The sequence below is a fragment of the Pleurodeles waltl genome, chromosome 4_1, assembly GCF_031143425.1.
Source record: "Pleurodeles waltl isolate 20211129_DDA chromosome 4_1, aPleWal1.hap1.20221129, whole genome shotgun sequence".
NCBI lineage: Eukaryota > Metazoa > Chordata > Amphibia > Caudata > Salamandridae > Pleurodeles > Pleurodeles waltl.
The window spans coordinates 231,823,941-231,847,117 of NC_090442.1; the positions used below are offsets into that span (position 1 = coordinate 231,823,941).

At 44.4% G+C, this 23,177-nt stretch overlaps 1 protein-coding gene across 2 annotated transcripts in view; it reads right to left on the reverse strand.

The window, feature by feature from the left end:
- IPO8 (importin 8) overlaps positions 1-23,177 on the reverse strand; it is a 650,601-nt gene that overhangs the window by 277,843 nt on the left and 349,581 nt on the right. For both annotated transcript variants that reach the window (XM_069228192.1, XM_069228193.1), the window contains exons 16-17: positions 6,328-6,453; positions 5,425-5,491 (exon numbers count right to left, since the gene is read on the reverse strand). In XM_069228192.1, coding sequence (XP_069084293.1) covers positions 5,425-5,491; positions 6,328-6,453 — 193 coding nt within the window. The remainder of the gene's footprint in view (positions 1-5,424; positions 5,492-6,327; positions 6,454-23,177) is intronic.

Sequence of the window (23,177 nt, forward strand, 5' to 3'; positions counted from 1 at the left end):
CCAATCTATCTACCTGCCTCTTAACTTTTCTCCATTGCCATACTTCGTATGGAAACATTCCCAGTAGCACTTCTGTACTGACAAGAGGCATCAAAGCTTGTAGTCAAGCAAAAACCTCAGTGGATATGAAAGAACATGGCATATATAGCACCGCCAGGCACCTGGACAACAGTTTTTTTCCTCTTTCTCAGCACACCCTTAAAGGTGGATAAGAGCTTAACAAATTTAAAGAAACTCTGTGCTCAAAGCCAACCCAATACCATATTTTCAGCAGCATAACCATTTCTCAATTCAGAGGTGGGGAATCTGAAACAACTTCCCTGTATCGTCAGGACCGCTCCAATTTAGGAAAAAACTGAAGACACCTATCTATTTAAAGAACACTACATCACAATACATTAACACTCCACAACCCAGCTACCTCTCCTATCACCAGTGGACATTATAATTTTCTTTGACACTGTAAAGCATCCTGATGCATTTAGGCTTGGCTTGCACTGTAATTGAAATAAAAGAAACTATGGCAGATTAAAAAAAATATCAAGTTCATGCACTGTATAAACACCAGGACATCAAACACCCCGTTACTTCAATAGGAATACCCAGATACCCAACTAGGAAAGGAAGTGCAATCCCCCTGAACCTCGAAAAGCTGGGAGTACATCTGGTAGCACTGGGCATGACCCGGGAACAGAGCTGGTTATTGGTGACAGGCCTGTGCCCAACCATGCAGGAGAATGGTCTGAAGACAGTTTTATGTTCAAAGTTTGGTGTGACATGAACAGCGCACCTATCCAGAGGTTGAGAGTGACACTGGATAGGAGGAAAACCTTTCAAACGGATCAATCTAGAGGGGTAGAGGGAGGGCTACCTTGTCAAAGGAGAGAAATCCTCAAGCTTAGCTTGGGAACTGGATCAAGATCGGCAGTACCCTCGCTGTCCTACGAGACATTAGAGGAGGTCCGAGCTGCCATCAGGCCACTTAACCCCAGCAAAATCCCGGGGCCCAATGTAATCCTGGCAGAGTTTTACAAAAGCTATGTGGATTTGCTGGGGCAGCATCTTCTAAACATGTTCCTGGAGGCGAATGAACAGGGGTCGCCCCCTCAGGACCTTAGACGGGCCAACATAGTGGTGATACACAAGAATGGGAAATTGATAGACCACTATCTTATCGCCCAATCTCCCTCCTTAATGTTGAGGTGAAAATATTAGCTACCATCTTAGCCAATAGACTTCTAAAAGCCATCACACCATTGATACATCGTGACCAGTTGGGATTTATGCCTGGCAGGTCAACGGGATTGTAGGAAAGTCACTCTTTCTGGCATGGTTACCCCCACTTTTTGCCTGTTGTCAGTGTGCTTAGACTGTTTTCACTGGTATCCTGCTAACCAGGACCCCAGTGACTGTGCTCTGTCCTCTAAATTTGGTTACCTCGGGACCATTTACACCCCACAACTGGCATACTGGTGTGCCCACATATTGGTGGCATGATGTCATGCACTCCTTAGAGGCCCCCCCAGTATTGCTCCTGTCAGTCTACTATGGTCTGCGAGAGCCCATGCTGTTGCAGCCCCTCAAACAGGATTCTGCCCTCCTGCTGTTTGGCCAGCTCAGGAAGGGGAAGGCAGAACAAAGGATTTCCTGTGGGAAAGGGGGGCAACCTCCTCTACTTTGGAAATAGGAGTTACAAGGCTGGGAACGGGCAGCTTCCCCACGCTATCGGCTTACTTTGAAGGGCGACATTCCTGTCCATCACCACCCCAGGGATGGTGCCCAGAGCTTCTCTAGGTGACCACTTGATTCTGTTATCTTGAAATCAAGATGGACAGAGGCGCCTGAGGTCATCTGACTGGTCAGGTTAGGCAGATGATGTCAGTGACCCCGTCTGATAGGTGGTCACCTTGCAAACTGACCAACCCCTTTTTGGACGATTAGGGACTTCCTTCCTGGTGGGTCCCTAGACTCGGCGTGGAAGACTCCACCAGGACTCCTCTGCAATGACCTCTTCTGCTCCTGACCAACATCAGTTCTGCTGGACTCCACAGAAACCGAACAAGACTGAAACAACCAAGACAACCTCTCCTTGCAACATAGTTTCCACGGCTCCTGTCAGCACTTTGCAACATTTCCACATCTGTGCATCCTCTGGTGTCGGCAAGACTTCAGCTGCACCAAAGAAGCAAGAAGGAATCTCCCTTGGAGTGAAAGAGTCACTCCCCTGCATCTGCAGGCACCTAAGGCAACAACATCCGGCCCTCTAAGACCTGCTGTCCTCTGGACCTGCAAAGATTCTTCAACACAGATGGTGGTTCTGAGGGGTCCTCTGGGTCCTCTTTGCCTTCTGTCCAACTTGGGATGGTGAGCCCTTGCCTCTTTCTCCAGGATGGGATCTCTGTGCACTGCGACAGTTGTGGCAATCAAGGCTTGTTGACTCGTGCTCCGGGACTTCAGGCTCCAAGTAGCCCCGGCCCCCAGCCTTCTACCTATCCAAGGATAGTCTCCTCTCTGCTGCTCCAGCGACGTGGGACTCGTCTTCTGGTGTGGTGCCTGGGTCTCACTGCGATTTACTGTGCCTGCTGCCAGTAGGTTGCTCGTGGGGGCTCTGACTGCTTCTGCTGGCTCTCCTGTCTTCTTAGGTTCAGCTCGGACTACCCTCCAAGGGCTGAGTCCCCAGGACCATGCTGGTCCTCTCCAGCCCTGCAAATCTTCCTCAGCTCTAATTTGCATTTGTTTGTTGGTGGTCCTCCTCACCACTGACACCTCTGCAATCCGACGAGCGCCGAGGTACATCTCCTAGACAACTTCAGGGACTCCTCTGCAGCTCCTGGACTCTACAGCTGGATTTCACCCACCATCGTTGACTCGGATCTTCACCCACAGAAGGGTGAGCATTGCCTCTTGCCCAGCCTGGACACTCCTGCATGGACTGGACTCTGTTCCCTTCTTTAACAGGTCCTTTTCATCCAGAATCCACCGGCCTGGTCCTGCTCTTGCATTGTTCCAATTTCAAGTCCCCATGTTAGCCTAAGGAGCGACCAGGTAACTTACCTCTGCTCTCCTGGTAGCTATGGGGCTTCTAGATACTCACCTCTTGGGGTTCCATATTCTCCCAGCTTTTGGCTAACTACTCCATATCCTCTGGTGAGGGACCCTTTCTCGCATTCTACTATTTTAGTATATGATTTGCCCTCCCATAGGGCCCTTGCTATTTCTAATGTTTTTATGCTAATTCATAGTACTTACCTGTGTATATTTTGTGTGTGCTTACCTCCAGAGAGGGGGGATTGCCTATAGTATTCTAGTTCAGTGTTACTATAATAAACTACCTTTATTTTTGCAACACTGCATGGTTCCTTTCATGTGTGATAAGTTAGTGTGACTACTATGGAATTGCAGGTGCTTCACACTCCTAGATAAGTCTTGGCTGCTCACAACAGCTACCACTAGAGAGCCCTGGCTTCCTTGACACTGTAACACTTACTAATAACAGTTGCCAGGATCTGGTATAAGGTGTCAATACAATAGGTGTCCACCACACACCAGGCCAGAATCCTAAAACGATATAACCTCAAACACATAATTGGATAAATGAAATTAAAGACCGCACCGAGTCACACAAGTTGCTGGCACTAGATGCTGAAAAAGCCTTTGATTCTCTGCATTGGCCCTTTCATGAATACACACTGGTGAAAGTTGGCTTTGGTCCTCGTTTTAGGGCATATATGCTATACTAAGCCCCAACAGCATCTGTTAGAGTGAATGGTGTAATGTCCTCAGACTTCCTGATTAGTAGGGGTATGAGACAGGAATGTCCCTTGTTCCCCCTCCTATTTGCCCCCACAATTGAAATGTTAACCTTCAAGATTAAGAATCATCCCATGATCAGGGGATTTCAAATCATGGGAGAGACGCCATCTGAAGATTTTTATATTTTTGGGCATCTCATACATATAAATGCCTGGCTCTTTTACCCACTGGACCACTCCACATTTGAACTGGAATGGTCATAGTGGGACTCTAACTCCTGTCTGTGCCATTTTTATGGAGGCCAAGGAACCCACCTCCTTCCTGCCTGCTACCGGGGCAGTGATCATAGCCTGGTGAAGCGCCATTATATCCATGGGCTGGTATGTCAGGTCCACCAGAGAAACGTTGCTGTGGATGGGGCACTGGCTCCCGGAACGGCAGAAAATTCAGGGATTTTGGGCTAGGGATTTAATAGGAATATCCAAAGTGAGTGACTTATTAGAAAATGGGGACCTCATGTCATTCTCCACATTCCAGAGGCAGTCTGGAATGCTAGAGAAACAATTTCTAAAATATGGGCAAGTGAAACATGCCTGGAGGGCAGAGGGCCTCAAAGGAGAGGGTATCCCTGATTATGCGGCACTAGAGGGAAGGTTACTGATGGATGGCATAGGAAGGAGAGTGATATCTCTCTCGCACAGGACCCTTAATAATAACAAGCCCAACCAGTCTGCGAGAGAAGTGGCTATTAAAGCTAGACTGCACCTGGTCCAATTGAAATTCCAACACTGGATATATTATGATCGATGCCGACTGCATAGCATGGGGTGGGCCCCAAGCCCACACTGTTTGCAGTGTAAACATCTTTCTTCCACAGAGTCTGGGGATGTCTCCAAATACAGGCCTACTAGAAAGAGATCAAAGGGGAATTGGGTGCCATACTTTCAGGGCCTCTTCCATTGAACCTGAAGTGCCCCCTATTGGTAATTCCTAAAGATATAGATCAGCCCCAAATCTAACTCCTCTTCTGTAGCCTTGGACTGGTGGTGGCTAAGCGAGATATCCCCGACAGTGGGGATCTGGGGATTGCCTCAGACTGCAGGAATGGAAAAGAAGCATGGATATGTATATGGCGGCAGAAACAGTCACCTACGCCTACAGAGGTGGTCTTCGAAAGTTTTGCAAAGTTTGGGTTAAATTAATGGAATATTACTCGCTAGACATACCGTAGACTGGTGGGTTGAGGAGAGCGGGCAAGGTCTGGTTGTAATAAAGGCACCTTTCTATGTAGTGACTACTGTTTTTCCTATGATAATCTCACTCCTTAATGAACATATATGGATGACTGTCTGTGGGTGTGGGGGGTCATAGAGCAGTAATAGGTTGTTACTCGTTATGAACATGGGTGTGTGGATCTTAAATGGGTGTTACAACACTATTATCTTACTTGTGCTTATGCTATTTTGTTAATGTCAAGGAAAGTAAAAATATATATTTTTTAAATTAGGAATCTATAGGCATAACTATCCATCATAAATAAGCAAAATATAGTATTCCAGCCCTGCCAAGCCCAACAGACATTACATTTCAACTACGGGTACCCAAAACTTTACCATGGGCAGTTTCTAAGGAATTATAAAAAAAACAGTACATAGCAGATTTTCTAGATACCTATTACGTGCTTCTGCAAAACAATGCCAATGATCTGCAAACAAATCCCCTCCAATTGCTGCGATATCTGGAAAGCAAAGCAAAATAGTTTAAGAACTGCTGCCAGCTTACCACGAGACTGACAAGCAATTAGCAGTGACCTTAAAATTACAGAATACTTAATGAAACCTTCACAAAAGCAATATAATCCATAAGCAAGCTAAGAAATAAAATAAACATAATCAGACACATAAGAGGCAAGTTATAATGAATTAGTGGTTATTTACAATCACCCTTCTAACAGGGAGGGTGACTGTATTCCTTTTAACCCTATCCAACATCATCCCCAATAAAGAAAAAAATCTGGATAGATACTGAGAGAGTTTTAATTAGCTGACTAGCAACCTGGTATCCTACTTACCAGTTGACAATTTATTCTGATCTCCCTGTCCTATGGGGAGGTAACCCTCCCCGAGGGCTCTGGTTGAGCACGCCGGGTTAGTTCCATCTGAAGCCGGTGGAATGGACTAGCCGATAATGAGGCATGCCACTATTAAGTGGGTGAGGACTTTCCATCCATAAGGGGGAAACCCCTCGGGGTAAGGAGGAGTATACACCGGGTGTGATAGACACGAAAATGATATAAGAGTCTATAAATACATTTCCCCGCCCCATTTTTTTGTGGTATTGACTGATAGATTAGGAGCGAATGGGGATAGGTAACTTTCCTACCTCTCTTTAGTGGTATTATATTCTCCGTTAACCTACCAGTTCTGAATTAATACATGAAAAAACTTTGGTTGAGAGAATATCACCTAAAAATCTATTTTAAGAATTACAAATATATATTTATCTGTTAACCCTTTAATGTGACAACAAACTACACAACACAAGGATTGATACATATACAGACTAGACTCCAACCTCTTTATGGTCCTCAACAACACTGAGAATAGTATCGATTGTATGTAGGATGCCCATGGCCATCACAGTTTTGTCCTCCACTTCTTCATACTCGTCACTCTGAAGAACTTTACCAAATATCTCAGCCTGAAAAAGAGTTAACCAAACATTTTAGAGACAACACCGGAGTATGATGGCTGTATCATCAAAGAAAACAGGATGCTATCAAATGCAACAATGCGGCAAAACGTGTTTGGTGGAGTAAACTTGAATTATAGTAATCTCACATAACAGACACAGATTGTTCTGGATGATGCAGTGAGGGAATGCAGATGTTTAACCTTAAGAACATTTCTTTTTTTAATTTTGGCTTACAGTGTGGTGTAGGGAAATAAGGTGTTTAGTTTTGCAAAGTCTGAGGCAGACTAATGACTTATCTATGCTTGTGGAGCATTTGGCACTACACTAGTGACAACTCAGTATTAGTTCACAGAAACACTAACCAAAGAAATAACTAAATACATTAGATGCAGTACACAAAACCAGTAGCCGTCAATTCCAACAGGAGGATGAGGACTTGGAAGTCCAGTAGGTCCTTGAGGGGGAGCAAGCATATTTTGTCTTCATTTAGCTTGCATCACATCACTATAATAAACCAATTACTGCCTTCAATATACAAGCAAACAGTAGCTTTTCTTACTATTCATACAGCGTTAAAGAGTTAGTAAAAAAAAAAGTTGTCAAGTACACAATAGTAAATGAGTGTTTTATGTTTATAGTCTCCTGTAGATGCAGTCTCTGATTACAGCCCAGAGAGAACTGTGCCACCTGAGAGAAATGACTTTGGAAGCAATGTACTTTGGCCTCAAAACTACGTCACCTGGATGAAATGCCAGAACAAACTGGATAGCATATAACAGAAAGAAGACCCCAGCAACAAAGCAGCTCTATCTTCCTATCCCTCAGAAGTAGGACTTTGCTTTTTTAAACTCTGGATGAAGTGTCCTTTGCTGAACTGAAGCAAGTTACTAATGCTAGACATAATAAACCTGTTTTGTCTGAGATAGCCTTATTTTGCTTTTCTGTCACAGACACCCTGATGAGCTCTGGAGACTCGCACAGTGATGTTACTACAGAGCATACATAAACATTTAGTAAGAAGTTACTTAACACTAAAGTTCATCAACACAGGTTTTCTTCATTGGTTCAGGTGCGTTTGGATAATTCACTGTCAGACAGGACACACCATTTATCTGTATCATGGCAATACTAAAGACACTTATTTAACTCTGGAATTTACACAGTATACTCAACTCGTTCTTGGGCCATATTGCAAAAATCCAGTGATGAAGAATGAATTCCAACTCTGTAGTGCCCACCTTTATTTTTCGAAGCATGATCACATCATAAATACAAATCCTCACTAAGAAGAAAGATGGGTTGAACAGAAATCTATATAACACTCCAATCTGGGAGAAATATGGCACAAAGAACTGAATCCTCCCACCATCAGCAATGAATTCTGTGTCATGCCTGGACGCGAGGATTATGCATTACTTTCTTCTTTATTTTCTCCAGCAGCACCTTACATTAAATTAAAACACAAACTACATTTCACAAAAACACTGGAAAAGAAAACATCAGTGTCAGCCAATCCTCTGTCTCGTATCCCTTGAAGAGTCCTGTTTGATTCCAGTGCCTCCTTTTGCTTCACTGCTCCAGCAGCAGATAAGTACTTCTCATTTCACCTGGGATTGACACTGAAAAGCATGTTTTCCTTTGCTTTTTTGTGGGTTGTGCATGTTTTAAATCCTTTTCCACCTCTGGAGAAAAGCACAAGATCAGATCTAGCCAATCCGTAGGTGTTTTGAATAGCGGAAGCAGGGATGCTTGCAAGCATGGTGATATCCTGACCACAAGAGGCCACGCTTCTGTGCAGTTCTGGTCCTTCTTGGCTGCTCTACCCTATCCATCACTATGGAGCCAGATTGAGATTCTAGGGAAACGGACTGTGCGACTGCAGTGCAAGAGTTGCTCTACGTGTTTCGCTGGTCAAATATTTGAAGAAAATCTAAAGCATAGTGCGTATTTACAGCTCAACAGGTATAAATATTAGCAAGCAGGATTCTGCTCTGCAAGGGCTCAAGGGTGAGGCTCCATTCTCAGGGTTGTACCGGGCTAGACACAGCCCTCCTAGTGTTTCGGGGGCAGCCCAGGCCAAACCCCTATAAGTGACAGGATGCAGTGTCCCTCTCTTTTTTTTGTCCCTGGTTGGACCCTTTTGTGGCCATAACCAAAACCATGTGCTAACCTATTTGCCCAGAGGGCCCTAATACTAGACTAATCTGCTGTTTTGTTCCTCATTTGGCACTAGTTCCCTGCCCATGGCAGAATATAAACCATAATGCAAGGGGGCTACGCCTTACATTTGCAAGAGGATTGCATGGGATGCTCACCTTGCAGAGGCTGTTGAGGCCTCAGTTGAAAAACAAAAATACTGTCTATAATGAGGTAGTGCCTCTAGAGAAGAAGATACTACAATTTAACCCCTCAAATGGAGGAAAGCTCATGTGGGACCTTTGAGATCCTCAGAGCCTCCAAGGACACATCTGACAAAGCAAAGACCAAGGTTCACCTGAACTCAACCCACAGGGGACACCTTTGCCCAACTAAAGAGAACATTTCTGTCCTAGGACTATTTTTCAACTGAGGTTTACCTTAACAATGACACAGATGTCTTGGGAACTTCAAGGAATTCTGGAAATCACTTCTTCCCGGAAGGAGCTTATCTCCCCAACTATGACCCTGCAGATGACTCTGCACAAGATTCAGATGGGGAGCAAGATTCGACCAGGTCTTGGTGCCCTAGGTCAGACACTCAAGATCCTCTGCCCGCTGATGATGGCCCAAAGGCTAATCCTTCCCATGCTCAGATATGCGCAACTTGAAAGAAATCTTTCGCCCACGTTCCACATAATGGGTCGCAGCGGACAAAGCAGCGTCTTATGTGGCAGGCTGCCTCCACAAGCTATTGGGACGCAATCCGGTAGCTTGAGGAGGAAGCTCACAAAGAGGTTCACAATCAATTAGGAGTCGCATGCCTTTGTCCCTCCTTTTAAAGGGAAAGTTTCCCCAACTTCGGAAATTGGATACCATTCTGGTCACATGCAATAAAGAACGTAAGAAGGGCATTGATAGTTCCTGTCAGGACAGGTTTCTGGATACGGTGGAACCCATAACTAAGATCTTTGATATGGCAGAGAAGCCAAACTGCCTGGGTTCCTTATATATCCCGATATTTTGCTTGGCAAAGTCGGCTATAATCTTTCTATGTAATGCTAACTGCATTATCTCCACTGAATGTGGCAGGTCCCTCCTCAAATTAGAGGGTTAGGCTTTATCAGAACTAGAGGCAGTTGCCTGAGAGGGCCTCCTCAAAGACCTTTTTTATCAAAGAACTGCGAAAGTTCATATCCACTTTCACTCACTTGGACAAGGGCCAGACAGCGATCAAGAAGATCTTCCCTGGAGGTGTGCGATGCTATTAATTGTGTTTGACCAATGACTTTGTGTTTCACCACTGCGCATATCAGTTGCTCAATATTCACCAGTAGCACATTACATTCTGTATTCAGTTTAGCTGCCTATTGGCTTTGACATGGCATTAGACATTACATTTGATATTCAGTTTAGCTGCCTATTGGCTCTGACATGACATTAGACATTACATTTGATATTTAGGTTAGCTGCCTATTGGCTTTAACGTGGGGTTAGACATTGCAGTTGAGACATCGCAGATGTCTGTGTTTTTCCAAGCTGTGTTTTTCCACAAGATGGACCAAGCTGTTTTCTTCACACCAGACCTTAGCTGATAAGAGCACGTTGATTTTGTGTTTACCTCGCAATCCAGTCTGAGAATGAGGAGCTCAGGAGAATTGGCCACTCTCCAAGGTTCTTTGGCTCTCACACTGAGTTTGCTTTTAAGGATGACTCTGGGCTACAGAGAGTTAGATTTGAATCTACTTGACTTCAGACTGGAACTAGACGTCAGTTGCCCGTCTCCCGTTTGGGTAGAGAATCTCTTTCTCGCAGTTGACCGGAGTCATCAACTTGCAGACCCCAGAAAGATGAAGCTGAGTATAGGCCCTACCGCCTTGCCCATACGGTGATGAATTTTGACTTTTATGCTTTGCTTTGAAATTATTCCATAAATGTCTTCACCTATATTTGCTGTGTACATTGCAACTGAGAAGTACAGTGATATTTTGCTTTCATTGCTGCGACTACTTTTGAATGTGTGCTTCCAATCTACTAATTTCGTCTCTCAGGAACTTGTGGGTGGGGAATTAATAACCATAAATGTCTTCTTTAAACTCAGAAGTGCATTCCAGAGAGGTTCTGTAAGCTCGGTTATGAGATAAGTGGGAAAGCAGAACATTATGGCTTAGTCAGTTTTCAGAGTCGGGAAATTAGTAGATTTCTAAGTGCACAATTTAAAAGTGTAATTGTTTTTTGTTGTTTAGAGAATTACAGAAGCATAGCAGACCATGTTTGAAAATGCATGTGAAGTTAAACTGCCCGATGGTGCTGTGAGAAACATGTTTTCTTGCTGTGATGAAGCATGTTTAGAAAATGTGCCTTTTGAAAGCAATGATGTTCCTTTTGTTTTTGACAGAAGGGTTTGGATACTTTTATCTGCTTACAGAAAAATGCAGGAGAGATGTAGGCAGTTAGAACATGAAAATAAGAGTCTACGTGAGCAAATTAGCCAGAACACATTAATGCAAGATAAAGATGAAAGCTACAAAACTGCTGTTTTAGAAGAATCTGGCTTTTCCCATTTCAGTAATGAGGGGGTTAAGACAGCTGTGAGCCAGTCTGAACCTCCGTGTGTACCGGGCATAAAACAAAACACCCCTCAGTTTTTGGCAGTTGAAGTGCATTCCTTAACTGATAATGTTATTGACAGACCGCTTCTGCAAAGAAAAATTAATTACATGGCAGAGGTACCGTCGCAAAATGTGCAGTTCCTGGCACAAGTAAAACGAAAGATTTTAGAGTTTCTTACTGTTTGCACTAAGCAAGAGACATCGAGTTTCATTTGCTTGTTTGATTTTTGGAAACAGTATAACCCTCATCTGAGTGAAATCTTAACACTTTGGTATAAAGTATTTAGGAAAAAATATAAGCAGCTGCGCACTTTTAATTTGGCAAATGAAATAATTCAGACTTTAGGTTTCTGCGCAGTGCAAGAGGGAAACACTGATTTACATGTAAATCAGGAACAGGGGAAGAAAAGAGTGCCCCTGCAAGACAGGGCTAGAGTCACTGCAGCCCTACATCAACAGGTGTCACAAGCCCCTTTTCAGGATGTGGAGAGGGGGCAGGGAGTACCACAGGTAAAAGAGTCACCACTGAAATTGAGTGCACCATTTGAATTTGTGTCCCCTGAGGATAAAAAGCATGTTTGTTTGACTAATGATTCATTGACTGAAAAGTTGTTTTCTAGCACAGGAGAAGGAACAGCGTTATACAATGTGTGTCAGACTTTAAAGCAAGAGCTGCTTGAGATGTGTCATTTTTACACTGATTCTTGGTTCACTGCCAATGGTTTAGCCCGTTTGGTTTTCCACATGGCTTATACATAACTGGTTCAATTCCCTTGCAGATGTTAAAGAGAGTATGAAGTGTCCACCCAGAATTCATGACTTAGTGGGGATGGCTAAGTGGGTGCACCAGAAATGTGAAAAGCTGGGAGAAAAAGCCACTTACAGGTGGGCAGAGATTAGAGAGATGCACATTCCCCTAGATTTGATAAAAACTGTGCAGCACGCACAAGAGAAATCTGTCCCACAAGCAGTCACAGAGCAGTTGGGGAGAGGAAAGTTACCAGGACAGATGTGGCAAATTCATCAGGTTTTAGGGGGAGTGATTGCTGCAGATTACCAAGGAGAAATCAAAATTATGCTGATAACTAGAAAATAATCTGATTCATTCATACATATTGGAGACAGAATGGCCCAACTTGTCAAACATGCAGTGAATGGAGGTTGGTAAAGAAGAAGTCTGCCCCAGCCCTTCTGACAGTGCAGAAAAAGGAAAGCTGTGGTGCAGCAGATAAAAGCCTCAGTGCTGAGGTGTGGGTTGAAGCCCCAAGTGACCTCCCAGAACCTGCAGAAATCATAACAAAGGGTCCTAAAAACGTCCTACTGATTATAAAACAGGGAAAGGAAGAGGAAGGGCACATTTCAGATGACCAATGTTATTTGCAAGAAAAGTCATACTTTTTTCTTTTGCAGATCCTACCACATTTCGCCACTGACCATGAGTGTGCTGCGTGGTCTCCCTTCGGGTGTGTGCGTGGTGGGGTCGGAGAAGGGACCGAACCCCCAAACTGAACCTGACTGAGTAAAGTACAAGCACCATGGATCCATTTTGCGCAAATGGCGCCTTCAGTTCAAGTTCAACTTGTTTGATTACATTCATCCACTGGAACTAAGCAACCTTAACAGTTAACTGTCTGTGTTTTTTCGTGTGGAACTCTGACTTTCGCCAGCAAACCTTTCAGGTGGACCGTGCACCTTTACATGAGTAGAACTCATGCTACATCAAATTGCTATTTTAGAGACACTGTTGAATTAGAGACACTGAGTTTCAGTCTTTTCTGTGTGGATGTATCTGATGTGAAAGGTTATGAGATCAATATGTTAATCCACTTTCATTGCTTTACAGCGATTGCTTTTATCATTCAAATGTGATTTGCTTATAATGTTTTTTGTTGCTATTAGTTGTTTTTTGTTTGAAATAAGAGGTATGTGAAACAAAAATTCATTGGTCATAGGGTGGAATGTGATGCTATTAATTGTATTTGACCAATTACTTTGTGTTTCACCACTGCGCAAATTAGTTGCTCAATGTTCACCAGTAGCACATTACATTCTGTATTCAGTTTAGCTGCCTATTGGCTTTGACATGGCATTAGACATTACATTTGATATTCAGTTTAGCTGCCTATTGGCTTTAACGTGGGGTTAGACATTGCAGTTGAGACATCGCAGATGTCTGTGTTTTTCCAAGCTGTGTTTTTCCACAAGATGGACCAAGCCGTTTTCTTCACACCAGTCCTTAGCTGATAAGAGCATGTAGATTTTGTGTTTACCTCGCAATCCAGTCTGAGAACGAGGAGCTCAGGAGAATTGGCCACTCTCCAAGGTTTTTTGGCTCGCACACTGAGTTTGCTTTTAAGGATGACTCTGGGCTACAGAGAGTTAGATTTGAATCTGCTTGACTTCAGACTGGAACTAGACGTCAGTTGCCCGCCTCCCGTTTGGGTAGAGAATCTCTTTCTCGCAGTTGACTGGAGTCATCAACTTGCAGACCCCAGAAAGATGAAGCTGAGTATAGGCCCTACCGCCTTGCCCATACAGTGATGAATTTTGACTTTTATGCTTTGCTTTGAAGTTATGCCATAAATGTCTTCACCTATATTTGCTGTTTACATTGCAACTGAGAAGTACTTTGATATATTTTGCTTTCATTGCTGCGACTACTTTTGAATGTGTGCTTCCAATCTACTAATTTCTTCTCTCATGAACTTGTGGGTGGGGAATTAATAACAATATATGTCTTCTTTAAACTCAGAAGTGCATTCCAGAGAGGTTCTGTAAGCTCGGTTATGAGATAAGTGGGAAAGCAAAACAAGGTGGCGGAGGCCAGGGGTCCTTGGCCTGCTGATCTTTCAGCCATGATCCCCAAAGAAAACATATTAAGAAAGGCATTATATGAAGAGAGAATGGCACTACCAGACACGACTTTGAGGCGTCTTTCTCTCCAGAGGGCCTGGGGAGTGAGGGGCAACAGAGTTGCATGTCCAGCGCAGTAAACGTGCTTCACCTTCATGCAATATAAAAGAAGGAGGCAGACTGGCTAAGCTCTGGAATGGGAGAAAATTAACATCAGATGCCTAGATACAACAGACTGTCATGGGTCTCCGCACTGAATAGTATGGATCCCCAAACACATCGCCTGCAAGGTCCCATAGTCATAAAACGGGAGGAATTGCACCTAATAAATCAAGAAGTAGGCAAACGGGAAGCAAAATACGCCATCTCAGTATCTTACATAAACCTAAAGGTTTTTGTCAGAAAATCCTTTCTGGTAATAAGTCTCGGAGAATTCAACAAGTGGTTAGTAAACTGCCACCTCAAGATGGAAGGCATTCACCTCCTAAGAGAGATTCTGCATCTGAGAGATTGGCTGGCACACCTTGACCGCAAGGGCGCATACCGGATGATTCCTATATTCAGACCAAACATGTTCCTTCAGGGATCCTGAAATCCCTTGGGAGACAACAGGTCTTCAAGTTCACAACCTTTCTATTCAGCCGCGCATCGGTGCTGTGGTGTTTCGCAAAGGTTCTGAAGCCGGTGACAAAAGTGCTCAGGTTGCAGGTTGTCTGTCTCAAAGGGTACCTAGACCACATTATTACAGATCAGACACAGAAGAGACTGATCAATGAATTGAAGATCACAGTCTCACTCCTGTGGGCCTGGGATATGTTGTCAATAGGTATAAATCCACTATCATCCCCCCTCAAACAGTAACCTTCCAGGGATTTGTCAGACTCAGACAAGGCTACTCTAAGCCGCCCATCAAAGAAGATAGTCAGAATTTGCCAGAAATTGGGGAGGACGTTTTCCAAACCCATAATCTTAATAAGTCGAATCACAAGAATAGTGGGCCTTATATCATCCTCAATACAAGTGATCTTTCTACAGCCCCTCCACTACAGGGCCCTTCAGAGGTTGAAACCTTCCCATTTGAGAGGGTGCCTTATATTCGAAATCAGTACCACTCTCAAAAGAAGCTAAGGAAAGTTTTGATAATGGCTGGCCGATATAAGGCACGGAAGGGAAAGGACATTTTTGGGTCAGACCCGGACCAAATCAATGAATCCAATGCCAGCCGAACAGTCTAGGGCACAATATGTGGAGGATCATACTTAGGAGGAAAATGGTCGTATCAAGAAGGCATGTTCACACGGTAACTTTCTGAAACTTTGAGCAGAATACTTTACAATCAAATGCTGGACCAAGGAGAGTGTGGAAAGTTGTGTACTACACAAAATGTACAAGATATAAACCAGCATGAATGTTTTGTTGAAGATGAGGCTTTTGGCCTCGAGTTATCATCTCAGTACATATCCTTAGAAGTGTCTAGAACTGGAAATTTAGAATATTTTTATGTCCCCTTCTTAAATAGGGGAGGAAAGGGCCACTCATCCCAGTGGACACTGTGGGAGCAAATGTGTACTTTCCCTTTGTGATGGAATCATATTTGTTTGATGTATGCAAACAGGAAGAGACATCGCATGAAAAGACTACTTGATCTCAGATTGGGAACCTCAAATAACATTCTATGGACAGACCAATGTGAAGGGCCAGTGAGGGGACTTGTTCATGCCGCTTTCGAGAAAATCATATAGTTTTTGTGTTGTATATGAAGAAGCCCAAGCTTTACATCTTTCACTCCTGGCTGGATTTTAGAGTTCCACAGCTGCTCTTAATGGCTGCCTGTGTGACCATGAGCGGAGAGACGCTGCAGCAGTCCTGAAGGCACTATGCTCAGTGTAAGGAAATGCCTCCTTGGCATGGTTACCCCCTGACTTTATGCCTTTGCTGATGCTAAGTTATGACTTGAGTGTGCTGGGACCCTGCTAACCAGGCCCCAGCACCAGTGTTCTTTCCCTAAACTGTACCTTTGTCTCCACAATTGGCACACCCTTGGCACTCAGGTAAGTCCCTTGTAACTGGTACCCCTGGTACCAAGGGCCCTGATGCCAGGGAATGTCTCTAAGGGCTGCAGCATGTCTTATGCCACCCTGGGGACCCGTTACTCAGCACATGCACACAGCCTCACAGCTTGTGTGTGCAGGTGGGGAGAAAATGACTAAGTCGACATGGCACTCCCCTCAGAGTGCCATGCCAACCTTACACTGCCTGTGGCATAGGTAAGTCACCCCTCTAGCAGGCCTTACAGCCCTAAGGCAGGGTGCACTATACCACACGTGAGGGGCATATGTGCATGAGCACTATGCCCCTACAGTGTCTAAGCAAAACCTTAGACATTGTAAGTGCAGGGTAGCCATAAGAGTATATGGTCTGGGAGTTTGTCAAACACGAACTCCACAGTTACATAATGGCTACACTGAAAACTGGGAAGTTTGGTATCAAACTTCTCAGCACAATAAATGCACACTGATGCCAGTGTGCAATTTATTGTACAATACACCCAGAGGGCATCTTAGAGATGCCCCCTGAAAACATACCCGACTTCCAGTGTAGGCTGACTAGTTTCTGCCAGCCTGCCACACGCCAGACATGTTGCTGGCCACATGTGGAGAGTGCCTTTGTCACTCTGTGGCCACGAACAAAGCCTGTACTGGGTGGAGGTGCTCCTCACCTCCCCCTGCAGGAACTGTAACACCTGGCGGTGAGCCTCAAAGGCTCACCCCCTTTATTACAGCGCCACAGGGCATCCCAGCTAGTGGAGATGCCCGCCCCTCCGGCCACTGCCCCCACTTTTGGCTGCAAGGCTGGAGGAGATAATTAGAAAAACAAGGAGGAGTCACCCACCAGTCAGGACAGCCCCTAAGGTGTCCTTAGCTGAGGTGACCCTTACCTTTAGAAATCCTCCATCTTGTGGATGGAGGATTCCCCCAATAGAAATAGGGATGTGCCCCCCCTCCCCACAAGGAGGAGGCACAAGGAGGGTGTAGCCACCCTCCAGGACAGTAGCCATTGGCTACTACCCTCCCAGACCTAAACACACCCCTAAATTCAGTATTTAGGGGCTCCGAAGAACCTAGAAAACTAGATTCATACAACCTTAATCAGAAGAAGGAATGCTGATCTGAAGCCCTGCAGTGAAGACGGAGATGACAACTGCTGTGGCCCCAGCCCTACCGGACTGTCTCCTAACTTCGAAGAAAACTGCAACAGCGACGCATCCAAAAGGGACCAGCGACCTCTGAAGCCTCAGAGGACTACCCTGCAACCAAGGACCAAGAAACTCCTGTGAACAGCGGCCCTGTTCAACAACCTGCAACTTTCTTGAAACAAATAAACAACTTTAAAGACTTCACGTTTCCTGCCGGAAGCGTGAGACTTTCCACTCTGCACCCGACGCCCCCGGCTCGACCTGCGGAAAACCAACACTATAGGGAGGACTCCCCGGTGACTGCGAGCCTGTGAGTAGCAAGAGACGACCCACCCCTGATCCCCCACAGAGACACCTGCAGAGGAAATCCAGAGGCTCCCCTGACCGCGACTGCCTGTAACAAGGAACCCGACGCCTGGAACCAACACTGCACCCGCAGCCCCCAGGACCTGAAGGAACTGAACTCCAGTGCAGGAGCGACCCCCAGGCGACCCTCTGCCTGACCCAGGTGGTGATTACCCCGAGGAGCCCCCCCTGTGCCTGCATGCATCGTTGAAGTGACTCCCGGGTCCCTCCATTACTTTCTATCTAAAACCGGACACCTGTTTGCACACTGCACCCAGCCGCCCCTGTGCCGCTGAGGGTGTACTTTCTGTGCCTGCTTGTGTCCCCCCCGGTGCCCTACAAAACCCCCCTGGTCTGCCCTCTAAGGACGCGGGTACTTACCTGCTGGCAGACTGGAACCGGGGCACCCCTGTTCTCCATTGAAGCCTATGTGTTTTGGGCACCTCTTTGACCTCTGCACCTGACCGGCCCTGAGCTGCTGGTGTGGTAACTTTGGGGTTGCCCTGAACTCCCAATGGTGGGCTACCTTGGACCCAACGTTTAACCCTGTAAGTGTTTTACTTACCTGCAAAACTAACCTTTACTTACCTCCCCCAGGAACTGTTGATTTTTGCACAGTGTCCACTTTTAAAATAGCTTATTGCCATTTTTACAAAAACTGTACATGACATTGTGATTATTCAAAGTTCCTAGAGTACCTAAGTGAAGTACCATTCAGTTGAAGTATTACTTGTAAATCTTAAACCTGTGGTTCTTAAAATAAACTAAGAAAATATATTTTCTATATAAAAACCTATTGGCCTGGAGTAAGTCTGAGTGTGTGTTCCTCATTTATTGCCTGTGTGTGTACAACAAATGCTGAACACTACCCTCTGATAAGACTACTGCTCGACCACACTACCACAAAATAGAGCATTAGAATTATCTATTTTTGCCACTATCTTACCTCTAAGGGGAACCCTTGGACTCTGTGCACACTATTTCTTACTTTGAAATAGTATATACAGAGCCAACTTCCTACACTCAGCCATGCGTGGAGTTCAGCATTCAGAAATATGCTGACCAGCATACAGCGGAATGCTGCTTCCCCTCTTGAACAATCACAGTCTTTGTTAACTTCTTGATACTACTATGAGCACGGATTTAACAATCGGGCATTACAAAGGCATCAGAGCCAAACAACTCATCCACCCTAGCAAACCACTGAGATGGCGTTCAGCAAAACGTTTGCTAACAAAACATGCCTTACCTTTCTCAATTGACACTTGGATAATCTCAGGTAACTTTGAAGGCTTCAAGCGTAATGCTGTAGTTGGCTCGGAGGATGGCTTTTATGTCAACACCGAAGGAGGTACCAACTCCAGAGGAGGCTGTAGGTTGGTAGGCTGGTGAGTGCTTATACTTCTTCGTAGGTGCTGTAGTAGTGTGGTATGCAGGTCGGAGTCACCAAACCTCCAGGATCAGATTCACCTTTGGAGAGTGGCCAAAGGGCACAAGAACTGCATTGAAGAAACCCAACATAGCCACCTGGATGGGCTAGACCTACGCAGGACAGCCTCATCTTTTCTGACATCAGGATGTTTTCCAATAACCTACAAGAGGGGGGTCAGGGAACAGCTTGGAAGTATAGGATTTTTATTGATAACATGAAAGGATGAGAATGTTTATGGAGGTGCTTGAAGAATAACTCCAAAAACTCCACAAAAAGTAGTCAACAATGGTATCACCTACAAGAGTCTGCCAGGTAGACAGAGTGATTGTTCACTGGAAAAAAAATCATGGTTGTCAAATAGTCTGCAAACGCCTGGATAACTTGGGTCACTGATAAGTCAATCGACAAAGAAGGCAAATAATATATTTTTTTAGCTGCCAAGAGAAATGACAATGAGGGGTTAAACAGCAGGGTCTAGTCTTGGGTATGATTTGCTGACCTGAGGAATGTCAGAGTCTTTCAACTTTTCATCAGCATGATCAAAATACTTTTAAGACATTTGCCTTTTTATTGTGGTTTTCCCATGGAAAGAAAGAATTGAGTTTATCACATTCCTCGCCACAGCAAATGGACACCATCTTCATTTAGAAGGAAAAAACACAAAAACCTAATCTCTTCTGCGTATCTCTAAGAGTTTTCAAAAAGAATGCTTTAGAAAGTAAAAGTCTTTAGGAAAGTGGTGAGCTACCTTTAACGTAAGCAGATACATAGTTCATGGGGGTCACCAATAAAACGCTTTTTTAGCCTACTTATTTTTTGCTATTTTGCAATTCTCGGTTTCTTACAGAGATGTTTGGCTTTACTAGCTACAGTGGACAACTAGAATGTCATCACCCAGGACATGATATTGAAGAGGAAACTAGATTTTGACCAGGGAAAATATTGAAAATACTCATCAAATTACATATTTCCAAAAGAAAAGAGCCATCTGAAGAAAGAGCACTGTCTTCCTCTGTGTACTTTCACAATGCAAATAGACTTAGGACTGGGTCACCTGAGGAGGACCGAAGGAGGAGAATCTTTAAAGGTTCACAGCTGTGAAATAGGTTTGAAAATGCTGTGCTTTTGTGAAGAAAAATTCTATTCTGGTGGTGCAGAGCTCAGGTATGAATTTCAATTGATGGCCGATGAAGACATTGCTGAAGATGATTGTTAAAACTCCTCCTCGAGAGAGAGAATGCGCATGTTCAACAGCTTCATTGTTAGATTGTTCATTTTTTCCCCTGCCATTCTGGTGAGTAAGGATGGAGGCTAGTGAAGATAGTAATTGCTGCTGCTATGCATAGAGTTTGATACGTGTAAATCTGTCACATACCTGCCAGGGAAGTAGGAGGGTGCCTGTGAATTTGCAGCACTTCACGTTAGGAATAGATGCTTACGGGATAAGTAACATACTCCATTCATAGCATGTGTTGGCTGCAGCTACAAAGCAGTATACCTCTCGCAGTGGCTCTAGACATTAGATGGTGCATATGTTTGAAATAACGTCTGTCGGGATTGCTGCTTGGCCTGAACATCGATGCAGTATTACCTTGTGAACACCTGCGATTTAGACCAATGAGCTGCCTTACAAATGCCAGCTAACTTGATAGTTTCCAAGAAAGCCATTGAAGCACCCTTCTTACTGGTACTGTGCGCTCCTGGAATAGGTGGCTAAGCTCTTTTGGGCTTTACGTAACAAATATGAATACATTTTACAATCCATCAAGCAATTCCTGCTTTAGAAATGGCTGTACCCTTTCTTGGATTTGAGAAAGAGACAAAAAGCAGTTGAGCTTTTCGGGAAGGTCTAGTTCTCAATATAATACATTAGTGCCCTCTTAACGTCAAGTGTATGGAGTGCCCTTTCTGCCATGGTGTGTAGTCAAGGGACGAAAACTGGTAAATGAATTGTTTGGTTTAAATGGAAGAGAGAGATGACCTTTGAGAGAAATTTAGGATTTGCACAAAGGCATGCTTTATTCTAGAAAAACTGAAAATATGGCTCTTCTACGTTAAGAGCATGAAGTTGGCTGACTCTTCTCAGGGAAGTTATAGCTACAAGGAAAGCTACCTTCCAAGAGAGGAACTGCAGAGGACAAGAAAGCAGTGGCTCAAAAGGTGTGGACATTAGCTTTGAATGACATTAAAATTCCACAAGGGTACTGGTGGTGTATGTGCTGGAATTTATTCTTTTTAGCCGTTCTATAAAAGCACTGACACCTGGTGTAGAGAGGACCCATTAGGGCCTGCTTGGAGACTCCCTTTTTAAATGCACATTTTTTACTTATTTATTTTCTGTCGGTAGCCTTTCACATGGCTTCTCGTTTATGTGGTAATGTCCTGGGAAATAGTTGTACATGGTACTCATTCCTAGTAAGCCATTTAATCTGTACACTCTATCCAAAGCTGAGCACAGAGAACATGATGCCTGAACATGTTGCTTGTCTGTGGAGACAGCTCAGCCTTTCTAGACTCATCATAGCGTTGAACTTGCATCTGTGACACAGAGCAACACAAAGTGCTTGTATTATGAAAACAGGGTCTTCGCTATATGTGGCAGAGGAAACTCCAACTGGGCTTACCTCAGAACTTTGCATGCACGAAATACCTGAGATGGAGCTTGGCTGACTCTGATGACGATTCTGAGTCATACCTCTACCTTTCACCAGAACAACAGCTGCTTCACATCAGACTGGCTTCCTGGTGCTCTGGTACATCATACTCAAGTATGGAGGTACGAGATTCCCAATAGATCTGGCATAGGATGCTTTCTCTATGCTCTCAGCAGTGTAGATAAGTACAGATAGGAGCTTACCAATGAAATCAGAGAACCATGGTCACTATCTTTGTAATGCTGGTTACCATGCTCTGTCTTGTTTGCTTAATAATTGCAGCTCATGTTTTCTATAAAAGAATAAGGCTATTGCAACCAATGCTCTAAACTAGATTTTCACATAGTTTCTTGCGTCTAATCCTAAGTACTCAGAGTGACAACAAATTGGTAGATTGGTTTCCACAATTTCCTTGGGAATCTACGAAGTCATGTTCAAGGTTGTGGAACCTATCTGTTGTCCTGCTGTTTAAAGGTTCAGGCAGTGCACTGTGAGTTAGCTAGGAGTTGTGTCAACATTTCCCGATGGTATATGTGGACTGAGTCCCAATGCACTGTGTTTATGTTAACCAAATACATAGTCCTACTTTATCTGTGGGAAACGTGTAACACTGGTATATAAAGAAGTGATTGATGCATGAGGTTTTGCAGGTACGTTGCAATGGTCAGCAGGTTCAATCATATGGAAGTTTAAGCTAAATGTGAGTTCTGAAGGTTTAACAGGTAGCATACTATCTATTATACTGCACAAGGGTCTTTATGCTGGTCTGTACAGTAGTGTACAAAATGCTTCCACTTAGCTTCAGAACAAGCTCTTGTTGGGCGTCTTGCTTTCTTTAGAAGGCCCATACATACAGAAGGTAATTGCAAGAATCCAAACCTATGACTTCAGGAGCCAGAGTGCCAGAGTGCCAGGTTGAGTTGTTTTTCTGTTTGGGTGCCTGACCCTGCTCTTGCTGTGAGTGAGATCTGTTGCGGTAGGGAGTTTCTTGTGAGGTACTAGGGACAGCTTCAATAGTGTTGTGAACCAGGGCTGCCACACACAGGTAGGAGTTATGAGAATCATCTTCAGATATATCTGCCTGAATTTCCTGACAAGATATGGAATAAGTGGTAGAGGTGAAAAAGCATATGCAAATATCCCTGACCAGTTAATCCAAAGAGCCTTGCCCATGGTCTGTGGATGGTGGTACCTGGAGGCAATGTTTTGGCAGTCTTTGTTTAGTACCAATGGGACCAGATACACATTTGGTGTACCCCTCCCCACCATTGCTGGAAGTAGCAGCGAATGACTTAGGGGTAATCTTCCCACTCGTGGACTTGCTGCTGCATCCTGCTTAGCAGGTCTGCTATTGCACTGTCCAGTTCCAGAAGATACCGAGTCAAAAAGTGGATGTGATGGTGCCCAGTGCCAGATGGTCTGTGCTATTTAAGACAAAAGTGTTCCTTACTACTGAATGTAGTACACTGTGGTCATGTCTGTCTGGAGGAGAATGTTCTTTC